Source organism: Mytilus trossulus, chromosome 2 (assembly GCF_036588685.1).
Source record: "Mytilus trossulus isolate FHL-02 chromosome 2, PNRI_Mtr1.1.1.hap1, whole genome shotgun sequence".
Taxonomy (NCBI): domain Eukaryota; kingdom Metazoa; phylum Mollusca; class Bivalvia; order Mytilida; family Mytilidae; genus Mytilus; species Mytilus trossulus.
The window spans coordinates 48,726,562-48,747,008 of record NC_086374.1 but is presented as its reverse complement, the minus strand read 5'-3'; the positions used below and the strand labels follow the sequence as shown (position 1 = coordinate 48,747,008).

The 20,447-nt window shown below is 32.0% G+C and overlaps 1 protein-coding gene across 5 annotated transcripts in view; it reads left to right on the top strand.

Moving 5' to 3' along the window:
* The window catches only part of LOC134707455 (protein timeless homolog), a 52,444-nt gene extending 33,642 nt beyond the window's left edge, over nt 1-18,802 (top strand). For 4 of the 5 annotated variants that reach the window (XM_063567203.1, XM_063567206.1, XM_063567204.1 and 1 more), the window contains exons 25-33: nt 399-478; nt 6,728-6,943; nt 11,335-11,469; nt 12,914-12,973; nt 13,669-13,787; nt 14,436-14,731; nt 15,378-15,611; nt 16,254-16,462; nt 17,867-18,801. In XM_063567203.1, the coding sequence (XP_063423273.1) occupies nt 399-478; nt 6,728-6,943; nt 11,335-11,469; nt 12,914-12,973; nt 13,669-13,787; nt 14,436-14,731; nt 15,378-15,611; nt 16,254-16,462; nt 17,867-17,994 (1,477 nt within the window). In that variant the 3' untranslated portion in view covers nt 17,995-18,801. Of the gene's footprint in view, nt 1-398; nt 479-6,727; nt 6,944-11,334; nt 11,470-12,913; nt 12,974-13,668; nt 13,788-14,435; nt 14,732-15,377; nt 15,612-16,253; nt 16,463-17,866 lie in introns of all 5 variants that reach the window. The other variant, XM_063567207.1, reaches the window with a different exon arrangement.
* The last annotated feature ends 1,645 nt before the right edge of the window (nt 18,803-20,447 follow it).

The following is a 20,447-nucleotide window of genomic DNA, read 5'->3' as shown; positions in this document are numbered from 1 at the left end:
ATATCTAAGCCTCAACATCATTTCATACATACTTATGATATATATCTAGGAATATTTCACAAAAATTAATTAAGTCCCCTTTTCTAAGAAAGTTTGTTAAACTAAAATGCTAGTTACATAAATTAAGCTAATGTGTCATTTATCAAAAGCAAGCTGGCATATTCTTGACTGGTTTTTGTGTCCGTCAGTTCTTTCATTTCGATCAATGTAAAGCAAATGTAAAGTAGACACAAAAAGATGTGGTATGAGTGCAAACAAGACAACTCTACATCCAAGTCACAATTTGTAAAAGTAAACCATTATAGGTCAAAGTATGGTCTTCAACACGGAGCCATGGCTCACATCAAAACAGCAAGCTACAAATTCAGAGTAACAGATATTGGATGTAATTTTTTTAGGAGAAAACATGCAGGACCATGGACAGAAGAAGATGAGGAAGAACTTACAAATATGTTTCAGGAGTTTAAATCATCAGCAGGTAAGCATGATAGAGATTTTTATTTAAAATAGTTATTCGTATTCAGAGCAATAGAAAAATAATGAGATACAGTATGATTGCCTATGAGACAACTATGACAACTATTTATCAGAGCTAAACTGTGGTGGATATATGCAATAAAAGGTCACTGTATGCTTTAAAAAAAAGGCAAAAGCCATACTGTACAGTTTGCTATAGAAGGCTCTAACATGGACAGACATGAACTTATATCAACCATAGTCAGAAGTTACTCATTACGGTACCTACTAAGTACAGATCAGTGTATGATTCAAATGCACACATTTACAGCTAAATACTTGATAATGTATGATATAACATTGTACATAAAAAATAAAATCCTAGCCTTGCAGTCATAAAACTTTCGAGCACGATTTTTGTACTCAGACTCAAGAATCAACCAATCAAAATGCTGGATTTCATGTTTTCGAGCATGATTTTGTGCTCCGAGCACTGAACAAAGTTTTATGACTTCAACCCCTGAATCTGTTGTCTTTTATGTATATTATAACTGAACAACTGGATGAGAAAAGGATCTTGTTAAGATTTTATTTGTTTACTGAATGCAAATTGAACTTTTTTTATTCCAACTGAGTGTTGTTTCAATAGTTTTTGAAAATTCCTTCCCAAAAAATATTTCTATGCAATTTCATAACATAGCTACTAGTTGAAAGCAATTTAAATAAAAAATGAAACATTTGCTGTTTTTTGACTAATTGACTAAGTATAATGTAGAAGAAATATATATTTTTAGCTCACCTGGCCCAAAGGGCCAAGTGAGCTTTTCTCATCACTTGGCGTCCGGCGTCCGGCTTCGTTAACTTTTACAAAAAACTTCTCCTCTGAAACTGCTGGGCCAAATTAATCCAAACTTGGCCATAATCATCATTGGGGTATCTAGTTTAAAAATTGTGTGGCGTGACCCCTCCAACCAACCAAAATGGCCGCCATAGCTAAAAATAGAACATAGGGGTAAAATGCAGTTTTTGGCTTATAACTCACAAACCAAAGCATTCGGAGCAAATCTGTCATGGTGGTTAAAATGTTCATCAGGTCAAGATCTATCTGCCCTGAAATTTTCAGATGAATCAGACAACCCGTTGTTAGGTTGCTGCCCCTAAATTGGTAATTTTAAGGAAATTTTGCTGTTTTTGGTTATTATCTTGAATATTATTATAGATAGAGATAAACTGTAAACAGCAGTAATGTTCAGCAAAGTAAGATCTACAAATAAGTTAACACGACCGAAATGGTCAGTTGACCCCTTTAGGAGTTATTGCCCTTTATAGTCAATTTTTAACAATTTTTTGTAAATCTTAGTTTTCTTTTACAAAAATCTTCTCCTCTGATACTCCTCTGATACTACGTGGCCAAATTAAACCAAACTTGGCCACAATCATCATTTGGGTATCTAGTTTTAAAAATGTGTGGCCTGACCCGGTCAACTAACCATGATGGCCACCATGGTTAAAAATAGAACATAGGGGTAAAATTCAGTTTTTGGCTTATAACTCAAAAACCAAAGCATTTAAAGCAAATCTGACATGAAGTAAAATTGTTTATTAAGTTAAAATATATCTTCACTGAAATTTTCAGATGAATCAGACAACCCGTTGTTAGGTTGCTGCCCCTAAATTGGTAATTTTAAGGAAATTTTGCTGTTTTTGGTTATTATCTTGAATATTATTATAGATAGAGATAAACTGTAAACAGCAGTAATGTTCAGCAAAGTAAGATCTACAAATAAGTCAACATGACCAAAATGGTCAGTTGACCCCTTTAGGAGTTATTGCCCTTTATAGTCAATTTTTAACAATTTTTTGTAAATCTTAGTTTTCTTTTACAAAAATCTTCTCCTCTGATTCTCCTCTGATACTACGTGGCCAAATTAAACCAAACTTGGCCACAATCATCATTTGGGTATCTAGTTTTAAAAATGTGTGGCCTGACCCGGTCAACTAACCATGATGGCCGCCACGGTTAAAAATAGAACATAGGGGTAAAATTCAGTTTTTGGCTTATAACTCAAAAACCAAAGCATTTAAAGCAAATCTGACATGAAGTATGTTGTTTATTAAGTAAAAATATATCTTCCCTGAAATTTTCAGATGAATCAGACAACCCGTTGTTAGGTTGCTGCCCCTAAATTGGTAATTTTAAGGAAATTTTGCTGTTTTTGGTTATTATCTTGAATATTATTATAGATAGAGATAAACTGTAAACAGCAGTAACGTTCAGCAAAGTAAGATCTACAAATAAGTTAACACGACCGAAATGGTCAGTTGACCCCTTTAGGAGTTATTGCCCTTTATAGTCAATTTTTAACAATTTTTTGTAAATCTTAGTTTTCTTTTACAAAAATCTTCTCCTCTGATACTCCTCTGATACTACGTGGCCAAATTAAACCAAACTTGGCCACAATCATCATTTGGGTATCTAGTTTTAAAAATGTGTGGCCTGACCCGGTCAACTAACCATGATGGCCACCATGGTTAAAAATAGAACATAGGGGTAAAATTCAGTTTTTGGCTTATAACTCAAAAACCAAAGCATTTAAAGCAAATCTGACATGAAGTAAAATTGTTTATTAAGTTAAAATATATCTTCACTGAAATTTTCAGATGAATCAGACAACCCGTTGTTAGGTTGCTGCCCCTAAATTGGTAATTTTAAGGAAATTTTGCTGTTTTTGGTTATTATCTTGAATATTATTATAGATAGAGATAAACTGTAAACAGCAGTAATGTTCAGCAAAGTAAGATCTACAAATAAGTCAACATGACCAAAATGGTCAGTTGACCCCTTTAGGAGTTATTGCCCTTTATAGTCAATTTTTAACAATTTTTTGTAAATCTTAGTTTTCTTTTACAAAAATCTTCTCCTCTGATTCTCCTCTGATACTACGTGGCCAAATTAAACCAAACTTGGCCACAATCATCATTTGGGTATCTAGTTTTAAAAATGTGTGGCCTGACCCGGTCAACTAACCATGATGGCCTCCACGGTTAAAAATAGAACATAGGGGTAAAATTCAGTTTTTGGCTTATAACTCAAAAACCAAAGCATTTAAAGCAAATCTGACATGAAGTATGTTGTTTATTAAGTAAAAATATATCTTCCCTGAAATTTTCAGATGAATCAGACAACCCGTTGTTAGGTTGCTGCCCCTAAATTGGTAATTTTAAGGAAATTTTGCTGTTTTTGGTTATTATCTTGAATATTATTATAGATAGAGATAAACTGTAAACAGCAGTAACGTTCAGCAAAGTAAGATCTACAAATAAGTTAACACGACCGAAATGGTCAGTTGACCCCTTTAGGAGTTATTGCCCTTTATAGTCAATTTTTAACAATTTTTTGTAAATCTTAGTTTTCTTTTACAAAAATCTTCTCCTCTGATACTCCTCTGATATTACGTGGCCAAATTAAACCAAACTTGGCCACAATCATCATTTGGGTATCTAGTTTTAAAAATGTGTGGCCTGACCCGGTCAACTAACCATGATGGCCACCATGGTTAAAAATAGAACATAGGGGTAAAATTCAGTTTTTGGCTTATAACTCAAAAACCAAAGCATTTAAAGCAAATCTGACATGAAGTAAAATTGTTTATTAAGTTAAAATATATCTTCACTGAAATTTTCAGATGAATCAGACAACCCGTTGTTAGGTTGCTGCCCCTAAATTGGTAATTTTAAGGAAATTTTGCTGTTTTTGGTTATTATCTTGAATATTATTATAGATAGAGATAAACTGTAAACAGCAGTAATGTTCAGCAAAGTAAGATCTACAAATAAGTCAACATGACCAAAATGGTCAGTTGACCCCTTTAGGAGTTATTGCCCTTTATAGTCAATTTTTAACAATTTTTTGTAAATCTTAGTTTTCTTTTACAAAAATCTTCTCCTCTGATTCTCCTCTGATACTACGTGGCCAAATTAAACCAAACTTGGCCACAATCATCATTTGGGTATCTAGTTTTAAAAATGTGTGGCCTGACCCGGTCAACTAACCATGATGGCCGCCACGGTTAAAAATAGAACATAGGGGTAAAATTCAGTTTTTGGCTTATAACTCAAAAACCAAAGCATTTAAAGCAAATCTGACATGAAGTATGTTGTTTATTAAGTAAAAATATATCTTCCCTGAAATTTTCAGATGAATCAGACAACCCGTTGTTAGGTTGCTGCCCCTAAATTGGTAATTTTAAGGAAATTTTGCTGTTTTTGGTTATTATCTTGAATATTATTATAGATAGAGATAAACTGTAAACAGCAGTAACGTTCAGCAAAGTAAGATCTACAAATAAGTTAACACGACCGAAATGGTCAGTTGACCCCTTTAGGAGTTATTGCCCTTTATAGTCAATTTTTAACAATTTTTTGTAAATCTTAGTTTTCTTTTACAAAAATCTTCTCCTCTGATACTCCTCTGATATTACGTGGCCAAATTAAACCAAACTTGGCCACAATCATCATTTGGGTATCTAGTTTTAAAAATGTGTGGCCTGACCCGGTCAACTAACCATGATGGCCACCACGGTTAAAAATAGAACATAGGGGTAAAATTCAGTTTTTGGCTTATAACTCAAAAACCAAAGCATTTAAAGCAAATCTGACATGAAGTAAAATTGTTTATTAAGTAAAAATATATCTTCCCTGAAATTTTCAGATGAATCAGACAACCCGTTGTTAGGTTGCTGCCCCTAAATTGGTAATTTTAAGGAAATTTTGCTGTTTTTGGTTATTATCTTGAATATTATTATAGATAGAGATAAACTGTAAACAGCAGTAATGTTCAGCAAAGTAAGATCTACAAATAAGTTAACACGACCGAAATGGTCAATTGACCCCTTTAGGAGTTATTGCCCTTTATAGTCAATTTTTAACAATTTTTTGTAAATCTTAGTTTTCTTTTACAAAAATCTTCTCCTCTGATACTCCTCTGATACTACGTGGCCAAATTAAACCAAACTTGGCCACAATCATCATTTGGATATCTAGTTTTAAAAATGTGTGGCCTGACCCGGTCAACTAACCATGATGGCCGCCACGGTTAAAAATAGAACATAGGGGTAAAATTCAGTTTTTGGCTTATAACTCAAAAACCAAAGCATTTAAAGCAAATCTGACATGAAGTAAAATTGTTTATTAAGTAAAAATATATCTTCCCTGAAATTTTCAGATGAATCAGACAACCCGTTGTTAGGTTGCTGCCCCTAAATTGGTAATTTTAAGGAAATTTTGCTGTTTTTGGTTATTATCTTGAATATTATTATAGATAGAGGTAAACTGTAAACAGCAGTAATGTTCAGCAAAGTAAGATCTACAAATAAGTTAACACGACCGAAATGGTCAGTTGACCCCTTTAGGAGTTATTGCCCTTTATAGTCAATTTTTAACAATTTTTTGTAAATCTTAGTTTTCTTTTACAAAAATCTTCTCCTCTGATACTCCTCTGATACTACTTGGCCAAATTAAACCAAACTTGGCCACAATCATCATTTGGGTATCTTGTTTTACAAATGTGTGGCCTGACCCGGTCAACTAACCATGATGGCCCCCACGGTGAAAAATAGAACATAGGGGTAAAATTCAGTTTTTGGCTTATAACTCAAAAACCAAAGCATTTAAAGCAAATCTGACATGAAGTAAAATTGTTTATTAAGTAAAAATATATCTTTCCTGAAATTTTCAGATGAATCAGACAACCTGTTGTTGGGTTGCTGCCCCTGAACTGGTAATTTTAAGGAAATTTTGCTGTTTTCGGTTATTATCTTGAATGTTATTATAGATAGAGATAAACTTTAAAATACAATAAATGTTGGCAAAGTAAGATCTATAAATAAGTCAGCATGACCGAAATTGTCAGTTGACCCCTTTAAGAGTTATTGCCCTTTATAGTCAAGTTTTAACCATTTTTCGTAAATCTTAGTAATCTTTTACAAAAATCTTCTCTGAAACTACTGGGCCAAGTTAATTATAGATAGAGATAATCGTAAGCAGCTAGAATGTTCAGTAAAGTAAGATGAACAAACACATCACCATCACCAAAACACAATTTTGTCATGAATCCATCTACGTCCTTTGTTTAATATTCGCAAAAACCATGGTGAGCGACACAGGCTCTTTTGAGCCTCTAGTTTTTATCAAGTCTGAAAAGAATAGCCACATTACTGTCTTATTCACATAACAGTTGATAATCAAATTGTACAGTTAACTTTTGTTTTAGATCCATTAGGAAATATTATGTCAGCCATGACAGTTCATCGTTCTAAACAGCGTGTTATTGAGAAACTGTTAGGTTTAGGACTTGTGAATGACCGTAGTGAGTTATATAAGAAACGTGGGAAGAAATCTAAGAAGGACGACTATGACAGTGATTCTGGAGATGGTTACGAGGAAGATGGAGGTTTTGTTGTCAGTCAGAGAAATGTTGATACCAGTGGTACGTCCCAATATATTAAAAAATTACCAAGAGCTGCCTTTCAACTTTCATATTTCAGGAAAAAGCATCTGTAAAATTTCACACAATTTGACTGATTTTGAGATGACTTGTAAGTCCTTTTTTCACACTCTCAATTTATACTAGAATTCAACACTAAGGGAGTTGTATGGACGGTTCCACTGCATTTCCTTCATTACTTTTTATGCAGTTTTTCTGAAAGGTTTCAAACACAATTTTTGGGATGAAGCAGTTTAGTATTGAATTATTTTATTAACTAAATTTATCAGGAATCAAACACAGCTTTCTATTGTGAGAATCAAAATATATAAAGCTGGAAGTTTCAATTTATTTATAAGTTTTATTCGTGATTCCAGATTTGCGAAAGTTCAATTGATAAAATGACAGGAAATCATTATATTTTTAAATTTCATTAAATTTCATTACCTGTGAAAGTGTTTGAAAGTTACTGATAATTGTTTCACTCATTCAGTTAAGAAGAAAATCATTTTACATTTTACAAATTAGTGTTTAATTTGGTGAAGACAAATGAATGTATGCATATTCCAGTAAATAAAGCACAAGTTTGAATCTGACATGAAAAATTACTTTTCTACATAATTTCATAAAAGTTTGATTTAAAAAAATCTGAATTGGCAAATGACTTTGTTGAAAAGTTTTTATAAGTCCTACAAATACATGTATACAATATAACAGACATATGTAATAGTGCGGTGACAAAAGTGTAAAAAGTCGTCTAGATCGCGAGTTTAATCTCCCCAAATAACACACGGCTAAAAATGGTCTTAACTTAAAGATAAATATGTCTTCTTTAGTTTTTGCCCTGTCGTCAGAATTTCGTACGGTCACATTTTTCTAAAAAGTCGTTTTAATGCCTATTAGTATATTGGAGAGTTTCAACCCCCCTTTTTCAAAATGGAAAATTGTGTATGTTTGCTTATATTTAACTGAAATAGTTTTTCCTGAAGCTATGTTTATATGTCAAAATATTCTATTCAATATTTCATTTTCTTAAATTGTATAAAATTTGCAAAGTTTAGACTGTTTAAAATTGAGGTAATTTTAATTGCAAATTCAGACACAAACTTTAGTTTTTTCTTCATAGCAGTAATAAAAATGATCCCATAATATTCTAAGCATATAGTATTTCATAAAATTAATCAGTGATAAAAATTTCGGAACCAAAATATGAAAAAAACCTTAAGAAATGAATGGAAAAAGAATGGAATAAAAAACTTCAATTTCAACACGGAACTTAATCACTTGCTTTCCGTCCCATTTTGTGTATTAGTCAATAATTTGCTCTCAACTGATATATGATATTACTACCTTTTCGCTGTTATATACACATATTTTCAATTAAATTGCACTGATATATGATACATACTTTATTCGTATGTGTTTATATTCTATGTTTTTTGTTATAAAACATCAAATATACTTTGTCAGAAAAGTCTTATTGTAAAATCAAAATGATTGACGGATAGGTTCAGTACATATTCCGTAATATGTCAAGTCCGTTGCAACTGGCTCCATTAAGTCCAAAGAAAAGACAAAAGTTGTTTAATTTTTTTCAGTGCTTTTTTTAAAATATGCCACGAAAAGAAAAAAAACTCGACGGAAATTTTGAGTCAATTTACCAGTATAGGGAAGTCGATTTTTGTATCTGCATTGAATAAAAGATTAGATGAGGTGAACATTAAGATATTTCATGCGATAGAAGTTAATTTGCAGAAGTCCGTGCAGGCAGTTTATCATCTTTCGTGCTACAAAAGTTATACAAGTAAACATATTTGTTCCCCCTTTTAGAACGAGGAAGCTTCCAATTTGATATTAAATGACGCCATACAATTATCGGACTGTTGTCCCTCAGTTTCGGGTATGTGTAAGCGTTCTAAAATGCAGTCGTTCAACTGAAGCGCTTGTATATTTTGTTGCAACAAAACATTTTTAGAAAGATCAAAAACTCCTCAAGTTTGATTCAGATGAGCGTAATATTAAGAATGTTTTAACCGTGTCAGATAAAGTTTAAGTTGAAATAGTTTCCCGTCCATCTTTTAAACTTCAAGCACTGTCATTTTGTTTGCGATACAAATTATTTGCCAAAAACGAAAAAAAAAATCGTGGAAGCAGGTATCTTAGATCACGATACTGCTTTTACTAATTTTATTTTGGCTATTGCCAACGATTTAATGGCCATTCCTCATGACACCGTTACTAGATAAATATAGATCTTTTCTTCCAGCTGATTCTAATTTAAAATATTCTACTCGTAAAATGCAGTCTAAATTCATTGATTTCTATAGAAATTAATTTGTCAAACAACTTCAACAAGTTCAAGGCAAATATAACAGTATTTTGTAGCAAAATAATGTGTTTGATTTGTAGCAAAAAAACTATTTGAGAAGCCATATCAGCTGCTAGTCAATTGAAAACTGGCCTCAAAATCTTAATGTTAAACGTAAAAGACACAAATAACAGACAGATATTTCATTCCGCTGCAAGTATACAATAGAAAAGACTTCTCTACAAACTCTACAGAAGTTTACCCAACTTCGGAAGAGTTGTCTCTTTCTTCTCCAATTCAGCCAATGCCTTCTTCTTTATTGTAATTCATTTTATGGTAACTCGATGAAACTGCATACAGCCAAGACTATTCTCAGGAAATGACACCAGAGAAATTGCGTAAATGCTAAGCAATTGTTGAGTCAACCGTTTGTGTGGCCATTTTTTTTTTAACTCCTTTTCATTTAGAATTGGCTTTACAAATGTACCATGAGTTTGGTTCGAAACAAATTGTTGAAACATTGAAAGCCAATGGATTTTATGTTTCTCAAAGTAAAGTGCAACGCTATCTAATGTGTTGCAAACCATGACATTGAGCAAATTTAAGATAGTGTGTACGTCTCATGCATAGTGTTTCCCCATCATCTTTGCAGACAAGCATATGGATGTCATCTTAACCCCATTTTAGATCTATGTTGAATCTTGGGTGAATTGAAAGGAATGGTTTGAAGCTGGTATTTGTTTTAGGAACAAATGTCTTCGGACTTCCTACAATACCTTGTCTGTACTTGAAAAGACAAACTCATAATAACGTGTTTGATTTGAGCAGAACCTGTCATGTTCAGACCTGTGGCCATGAGTGAAATGTGTAGAAATATTTAAACATGTCTTGTAACGGTTGATGAAAATGAAGATGATGGAGATAACGGTTGATTAGGTGTAAAGCTTGTTGCACTGATACACTCGGTCCCAGTCCCCGGGTAAGGGTAGTGATGGCGAGCCCTTAAAAAAGTTAAACCCCGCCACATTCTGTTTGTGTCTGTTTCAAGTCACGAGACGGTAATGCAGTGTTTGTCGTTTGTTTCTATATTTTATATTTGTTTGTTTCTTCACGATTTATTTTGTACCATAATCAGGTTGATAGATTTTTTGTTTATTTTACATTATTCATTTCGGAAATTGAAGACTATGCAGTAATCATTTTACTCATTGTTGAAGCCCTTACGGGACGTATTGGTAATTTATGCATCATTTGGAATCATATCACATCTTCTTTTTTATATGGAATACTTTTAAAGTTTGTGGTGTGTTGCAAGAAAAAAAGGGGGGATATAGGTACAAAACTTATAATATAATAGATATTAACCAGAGTAAAATACACAACAACAGATAATGCTATATGGAAGCAGTAATAATTGTGGAAAAAAACAAAAGCAACGAGTAGTCTATAATAAAACCTGAAGTATCCGCAATTCAATTTGAGGTCATATTTGACCGTAGTGTTCTATTGCTTTGATTTGATACCTCACCCAATATGATAGTTTAAGAAATAATTTAAAAGTATTGTCTTGCATGACACTCGATTTATACTTGAAATTGTAATTTTTCATAAGGTTAAGGTGCTCTAAACATTTTATAGGTCGAAAAGTTAATTTTTGAAGTTTTGTTTATAAAACGTCGTTTTAAGATATTTTTGATAAAATAAATCTTAATGATTAAGGTTTATGTATAATAACAAACATTAATAAAGCCAAAACAGTATCATTTGTATTTATGTAGAGTTACGAAATAGAAAAAAATGTCAAAATTGAAACCCTCCCAAATTTTTACAGATTTTTACATATGACCTTTGACCTCAATTTAGAAAAATTGTGACCATATTAAGTCTTGACGACAGGCATATTATTATAGTACACGATTTCCCCTTTCCAATGATATATTATATAGGTGTGTGTTCGGTGGGGAGATTAAATTCAAAAAAATCTACCTTCAGTCACCGCACTATAAGACACTTTTGTATTTTAGCTTTTAGTGTTAATGAACAAAGGGAAATAATTCAAGCTAGACTTTGATTCATTGTTTTCTAGATTCTAGTTCAGATGAGGGAGAAGATTCAGATTCAAATGTGAGTGACAAAGAAATGGACAGTGATAAAGAAAATGACAGTGCTCCTCTAGATTCTCCAGACATGACTGCTGTTATGCAAAATCTTATTCAAAAAGGTGAAAATACTTTTACTTTTCTTTTTTTTTTTTTGGGGGGGGGGTTATAAAACCATGATTATAGTTACAATAAAAACCAACCTTATTTTGACAAGATATTCTGCCTTTGGTATACTGAACTTTTCCTTTAATAATTCAATCAAACTTTACACAGTATATTTCTACTGAAGTAAAAATGTAATCTTTTATTATAATGTGGATTTATGTATGGCCAAATACAAGTTTATTCTTGAGTTGAGAAACTTCCTGTCTTAAAAAAAAGGTTGGAAGGTAGGTAGGACTTTGGACAGAAAAAATCGCCAATTCTGATGCAAATTAACACTTCAAACACATAACATGTGCAAATACAATGAAACATTTGTGATTTTCAGTGCTACAAGTCCTTCATTTGATTTTGCTAAATTTTATAAAAAAAAAAAATGGTTATTAAAGTCATTAAAAACGTATCATAGTCTTCTCTCGCAAAACAAATTGATATTTTTTATTTATACAGTTTTTATACGCTGTCTTTTAGACGGGACATATTATGGTATACCGTTGGTTGTCCGTCTGTCCGTCGTCCACACTTCGGTAAATAACTCAAAAACACTTTCACCAATTTCCATGAAACTTAAGTGAATTGTTTATATCTATTGACTTAAGCTCCCTTTCGTTTTTTTTTAATTTCATATTTTAAGTTTTGGATTTATGGGGCTTTATTCATAAAAAAGGGGGGATTTTCAACACTTCGGACAACAACTCAAAAACGCTTTCACCAATGTCCATGAAACTTTAGTGAATTGTTTATATCTATTGATGTAAGCTCCCTTTCAATTTTTATAAATTTCAGATTTTAAGTTTTGGATATATGGGGCTTTATTCATAAAAAAAGGGGGATTTTTAACACTTCGGACAATAACTCAAAAAGGCTTTCACCAATGTTCATGAAACTTTGGTGAATTGTTTATATCTATTGATGTAAGCTCCCTTTCAATTTAAAAAAAAATCAGAATTTACATTTCTGTGTTATGAATTTTTATGCTTAAAAAAGGGGGGATTTTCCAATTTTGGCACAAGTTAAAAGAGCAACGGGTGTATCATGCGCTAAAGCACAGCCCTTTATTTAGCCAGGCAACCTAATAATGATAATTAATGTTCATCGGCTAATACATAGGGTATGACCAGGAGGCAAGAAATAGACATAATTTGTTTGCCTCATAACAATTTGTATTTATAGGGTACTTCTGAATAAATAGTTGTATTTTATCTATTATACAACCAATAAAATCATTGTTGAATACTTATGCTAGTTTTCAAAATTATAATAATGCCTTTTCATTTATTACATTGAAACAACAATTTATCAAATGCAGAAATGTTTTATCAAATAAATTTTTGAGTTAATAAATTTCTATAAATTATGACATAATACAAAGTTTTCTTATTATTTTGTTCGTTATTTTAGGCTATAGCTCCCAAATACAGTGGATACAGAGAGCCATGAAACGAGTATTAGAAAGTAGAAGTAAGTTCATGAGTAATTTATATCATGCTCCTCTCTATGTAGTATATTATTTGTATAACCCATTCTAGGAGTACTGTTGTAGGTTATATTACATTCATCTTGTACATGTTGTACAGTTTGTTGTATGTCTGTTCTTCCTACAAAAATATTTGTCACATTTTTCTAGAGGAACTACATACGCAACAAAAAGATTTTGTGTTAGGTCATCACCTTGAATTAGTGATATTGAAAAAGCTTTTTTAAAAGTGACTGATATTGATATAACAGATTGCTGATACAGCATTATAACCATTGACTGTACTACAAATACAATTACATTATACTACAAAACCGTGGAACAATTGGACAAATGTTAACACCAATCAACTTCTCATTGTTTTTATTTTTTCATGTGTTTAGTGGACAGTACATGGACTGAGCATGCTTGAAAGTGTATTAGATACGAATTAATAATGGTCTCTGAATTTTGATATTTGCTCAAAATTGGTGTTTACTGTGGAAGAAAGGATTTGTTTGATCAAAAGTACATTTAAATGTCATATCACAAATATTTCCGACATTGAATGGTTTCAGAGGGGTTGCATCTCAATGAAATTGGTCTCTTCCCTTAGTGGTATAGATTATAATTTTAAAAAAGTGTCTTGCTGCATCGTATTAATAAAGATTTGCACTTTTCCTTCTTTCCTTCTGTTTAGCATCAGAAGTGTCTGTACCAATTGTACCATTATCAGAAGAGAATGAAACAGCTATGGAAGATCAAATGTTTTTGTCATTTCTACAACAAATTGGTATTTCACCTCCTTCAAATGCACAGGTTTGTTCATTCATGCATATTGAAAATATTTACTTTTTAATTTATTGAGGTACAATCATTCATTCACAAGTTTATTGCAAAGTATATTATTTATGCTTGGCTAACACAGAAACCAGCAAGAGTTTGCAAGACAGTGGGTTTTCATTTCAATTTTATTCCTTTTCCCTATGATTTTTACCAATAAATAATGTCCTTAATGGAATTTTCAGATGTATAGAAATTAAGAGTATATCCAAATAAGCTGTGTTCATGATTAATCATGAATATATAACAGAACTTGATAGCTCCTATTTTGTTTATTGTCCGGTAAATGAAGAACCTATTAATTGATTTGAAATAAGAGCTTCTAGTTATTACACGGTAATCACAACTGTTTTCTCAATTGGTGGCCGAGTGATCTATGTATTTGATTACTATATAAATAGCCTGTCAACATAGGTAATGAGTTCAAATCTCATACATGGCATGTGTTCTTACTCCAATCTTAATTGACAAAGATTGTCAGTTTTCCTACCAAAGGTAGGTAGGTAGTTCTTTCAGGGCACTCCACCTTCCTCCACCAAGAAAAACAGTTTGCAATGAAATAGCACATTAGTGCTCAAAACACCAATCAATCAATGTTTTCTCAATATTTGTATAATTATGTAGGAAGCATTTTGGAGAATACCTGCAGAATTAAATGGTCAGGAGTTACAAGAAGTTATTGATGGCATAACTATTAATGATAATGGTGAGGCAATCAATGCTCACATGATTAAAGCTAAAAAGCAACAAAAGAAGGAAAAGAAAAAGACTAAAAAGAAAGATAAGAAAAAGAAGAAACATGATAAGGTTCAGAAAAATGAAAGTCGAAAAGAAGAGAAACAGAAAAAGTCAAAGAAAAAGAATGATATGCTTAAGGCTTTGGCAGAGAAAAGAAAGACCAAACGTGGTGGAGAAAGAAGGTTAATTAAAACACTCGTTTATACATCTATTAAAGGCTTTTCTTAAATGTTATTCCGGGAAACAGAATATAACATTGTTAAACTATAACACATTAACAGACTGTTTATGAATAAGTTGATTATTTTTCCACTGTCATTGAGTCACATCAAGGGTCGAAGATGTTGATACATCAGATTTGTACAAAGCATACAAAGAACAAAAAAGTTTAATGCTAAGTACCGATTATGGGTACCCACAATAACTATAAAGATCAAGTTAAAATCCCATTTTTAGGACCCACCTACGATAGTAGAGGGGCATTATGGTTTCTGGTCTGTGGGTCCGTTACTCCGTTCTCCCATCTGTCCCGCTTTAGGTTACAGTTTTTGGTCAAGGTAGTTTTTAATGAAGTTGAAGTCCTATCAACTTGAAACTTAGTATACATGTACCCTATGATATGATCTTTCTAATTTAAATGCCAAATTAGAGTTTTTACCCCAATTTCAGGGTCCACTAAACATAGAAAATGATAGAGCGAGTGGGGCATCCATGTACTATGGACACATTCTTGTTAACTAATGAACAAACCATGTTTTCCACGATTGTAACAAATATCTCCTATTGCTTAAAAAATTTCTTCATATTTTTTTGTTTATATTTAAATAGGAAAGTTAAGATGCAGTCAGAACAATCTGATGATGAAAATGAAGAAATTGTTCCTCTAGAAAATGATGAAAATGTTCCAGTAGATAATGAAGCAAATGTAACAATGGAAATAGAGGTCCCTCAGTCACCTGTTGCAACCACACCAAATACAGAAATGGCCAAAAAGTCTAGTAATTCTTCGTCAAAAAAGAAAAGGAGGATCAAACGTTTAATTGACTCAGATAGTGACGACAGGTACAATTCAAACAGTTTGGTTGAGTTCATTATAACCCCACTTTGTAAAAGTGACAGTTTACTGTTTTACCTCTGTCTCTCTGCCCGTCCGTCCATCAGTCAGTCCGTTACATGAATATTTTCTGCATTTTTCTCAGGACCTACACCATAAGGTATTCTGAAATTTGGATTTATATAAGTGAGCTATATAAGTGTGATGCATTTTCAGATTCATCTTTCAACAACTTCCTGTTTACCCAAATATTTGGGCAGGGGTATCATCAGTGAGCAGTAGTTTGCAGTTTCACTTGTTTCTTTATTAATAGAACAATTCAATCATTGTCAGATGACTGAAATTTGCATTCATACTCTTTCACAAAGTAGTGTCCACCATCAGGGACTTTTTCACCTGCACAAAACATTACCAAATTCCCTTATGTTAAAAACTTATCTTTAAAAAAAAAAAATTGATAGAATCATAGTCCGCTTTATAATTAATTGGTTTAAATAGTTTTGTCTGACAATTAGTCTATGCAAATATCCATGCTTGACTGATTTTGGAAAATAAAATTTCAAGTTCTCTTATGTCATGGAAAAAAACTTCAAGTACTCTGCTCATAACATGGAATCCAATAATATCAACATATATCTTTGATTCCACAGTGATAATGATAAACATCTACCAGTGATATCACTGGACAATACAGAGAATAAAGATTCTGATGTTGAGGAAGAATCACAATCACAGAAACGCCCCCTGGTGTTTGGAGATAGTAGTGACGAAGAAGTACAACCAACCAAACGTCAGAAGATATCAGATGGGGAGGAAAGTGATGATGATGATACACCTCTGGCTACAATCAAACAATCAGGTAGGGACTAAAGTATAGGGATGTGTAACTATACTGCAAATAAAACATGTAAACAACAGTTATTTTATATTGTCTGTACTGTAAAACAGGTTTTCAATACCAGACAATTTTAAACAATTTTGTCACATGTGATACTACAAGAGGATAATAATAACATACTGTTTTTTATACCGCTGCTATAAAAAAAGTGGGGTAAACTGTTTTACCTCTGTCTGTCCAACCATCCATCCATCAGTCTGTTGTCGTCCATGAATATTTTCGTCGCATTTTTATCAGGAACTTCTTAACAAGGATATCTGAAATTTGGTTTCAGGGTTTATATAAGTCAATTATACCGTTTGATGTGTTTTCAGATTTATCTTTCAATAACTTCCTTATTACCAAACACTTGTATCATTTTACACACAGTAGCCAAGTTGAAAATTTTCGTCTTATACCCCCGCTTTTAAAGGGGGGTATACTGTTTTACCTCTGTCTGTCCATCCATTCATCCATCTGTCAGTCCATCCGTCAGTCAGTCTGTCTGTCCCATGAAAATGGTATTTGGGGCAGGGAGTAGTATATTTAAGTCAGGTCTTTCTTGCTTTGACTTTTATTCCTTTGATTGTAAAAATTGACTGATTTGTGTTCAGTGCATAACTTTAGTACCACATAACTAAGATTGACAAGACTTTATAAGCAGAAGCATCATAGGATTAGGGTGTGTAAAATATCTAAATCAGGTTACTTTGTCCTGGACCTTAACCCCAATGATAAATCATTTGTGTGAGAGCATAACTAATCTCTGAGAACAAAAGGAATGACTGAAAGCCAAAATCTCAAAATATCATTGCCTTAAATTCTGAATTTCACAGCAGCAACTGTAATATTCATGTACAAGGGGTTTTTGTACTGCTCTATATATGTGACAGGCTCTAGTTTATTATGAACAAAGTTTAGATTCTATTGTTAAGAGTTAGAGTGTTGCTTATACCACAGTCAATAATCAAAATTTTTAAACATTGCAACTTGCTGCTGGTGATTTGTAAGAGGGTTTATAAGGCTGTTTAAGTTCAATTTGCTTTCTTGAAGAATATTAAGTACCGTTTCGGAGCAAGTCAGAATTCTCAAGAACACTTGCAATTATTCTTGTTCAGTGATATCCAGTGTTAGTGATAATTATTTACAGCTTCATCTGATTTGGTGTTGGGATGAATTTATGCCATGTTGGTTGGCAGATGGTATCATTGGACAAATTTTTAAAACTAGTTGCACTAAGTTTAGCCCAGGAAATGATTTTTATAAAAGTTAGTCAACTACTCTTATTATTGTCATTAGCCATTTTAAATTCATATCTTGATATTGTAAAATTAATTACCAGTATTAATATTGATAACAAAGTAAAAACATTTGGTCTTCTTTCAGAGTCCTTCCCAGCTACACTATACAGTCAAGGTCCATTAGACTCAGATGATTCTGAAGAAGATGATCATGTTCCATTACGTAGAGTTCTTCAGAAGAAAAACATTATTGAAAGTGATGAGGAAGACTGATAAGATGAAGAAAGCCATAGCCAAAACTTATGGTAGAAAAAAATTGTGTGCAATTTCTTGTTAAATAGAAAAAAAACAAATGACTTAATGAATCTAAGATGATGAGGAATAAATCATGTATTCATATGAAATAACAAGGATGATATAGGAATTATTAATTTCTGAATATATAACTATTTGTATAATCATTATAAATGATTCTTTTTGAAATTGCTGAACAGAGTGCTATTGTTGCATTGATTCTAATGTGTGTGTCAGCAATGTTTACTTGAAAGTATGAGAGATTTACTAGCTAGAAACTGCATGAGTCTGATGAGTTTGATTTCTTAAAAATCTAGTTTATGTCTGCATGTATTGTAATCCTATTTGCTTACTCCCAATGGCAGAAGGTAATGAAAACAAAACCAAAAACAGATTTTTCCAGGATTGTTTGCTATCCTATGTAATTCCATGTAGAACGAAATGATTCTGTATAAAATGTTACAAAAGATAATAGATGGAATATTTTTGGAATGAATAAAGTTATTCTCCTTTTAAGAAATAGTAATCCATATATAATTCATTTCAAATAACAATTAAGAGTGGTTGTGTTATAGCCTTAATCTTTTTATGCATTACTTTTAAATGTATATCAAAATTACCTTAAAACACTGTTATATTCATAATATTGATTTTCAATTGAGTGAAAGTGCATTTTAAGTCAATTAAAAAGTGCTTTGTAAACATTGAAAATGCACTTATTTATTTGAAAATGCTATCATTTATCATATTTAAAGTAAATATACCTGCATATTGTTACTATGTATAGATAGAATATGTAATGTGCAATTTGATTATAAATTAAACTGCTTAATAAGGAAGCTGTAAAATTTTATTTATCTTGTATCCAAAGCCACAGATAAATCTGAGATGATTCTGTTTTATGTTCCTATTTGTATGAATAAAATGAGGCTTGTGGTATCTGTCAATGAGATAATTCTGTCTACAACTATAGACTGGGTTTATTCAATATGTCAAACCCAAATTAGCTCAACACGAGTAAAGTTGTGAACAAAGTTAAGATATATAGATTATCAATTGTAAATTTAACTATCTTGAGAGGATGACTCTGTTTATCATAGTTTGAATTGGGTCTTACAAGACTGTTAAAATGCTGATATCAGTTGATTGGTTAGTTAAAGCAATATAAGAAGTTTTCATTTGAATAGACAAGTTTCAGTAGAAAAATGGTTGTCCAGCTGACTATTTCTCATATACATTTTGAATTACAATGTATATAATTGCCTCTTTCTTTATATCACAATGGACTTAGCATATACAATCTTTGCTTTTAAACAAATAACAGACAGTGACTTGGTTCCACTTCTATTAACTATAAATACATACTTGTTTAAATATATACATTCTGAAAATAAATGTTTGTTCATCACCTGGATATTATATCTTAATCTAAATAAAAGCTTAGAACTGAGGATCTAATAAACAAAACACTTCAAACATATCCCATGTAGTAATATTGGCGGTAAGACCATTTATGGTTGTGGGTCACTTGACTGCTAGAGAACTATATAAAAAGTACAGAAAAGCTAGATCTAACCTTATTAGTTTTTACATTAAAATTCCCCAAACAGATTTTTTCAGGAAACTGTAAAGACTTTTTAAATAATAAAATTAACCTAACTACAAAAATTGTTTCAGCTTTAAATTGTCCATTAAGTAAGGATTAAGCAGTTATGAACTACAAAAATATAGATTTAACTTTTCTTTACATTGATGCATTCATAATTTTATACTACATGTAGCTTCTTGTGCAGTGGCATATATTTGAACTCTTTTCAGTCTCAGTAAAACGATCATATTGAATATGATGAAACGGTAACACATTTCCCCATCAAGCAAAGGTATCTCAGGAAATACACTATGTAATAGTTTATAAATTTATCTCATTTTTGTCACAATCAGGGCTTTCATATAATGTGACCATGAGGCTCTCATGGTACAATAAGGATGTACCTCATCAACTACCTGCAAATGAATTTACCAATTTTACTGTTACTCCTCTTATGAACAAAAGAGTGAAAGGAAGGGGCTACCACACCATTCTTTAAGTTCTGAAAAATATACGTTTATGTGTTTACTGTGACCCAGTTGTCTAAGTAGTAGCCAGTCAACACTGAGGTTGTGAGTTTGACCCTGCTCATGCAGGTGCCCTCGACTCCAATCTCAATCTTACTAGGATTGTCAGTTATCTTATCAAAGGTTAGTGGTTCTCTCTTGGCACTCTTGCTAATAAAAACTAGCCACCAGAATAAAGCCAAAAAGCAGTGCTTAAAAGTGGCATTAAAACACAAAATATAAATAAATATGAATAATTTACTGTGAGTAGAATTGTATGTGGCTCTTCCTTCATTCTCTCTTAATAAGTCTTGTACTTTATTTTGACAATTCTACCA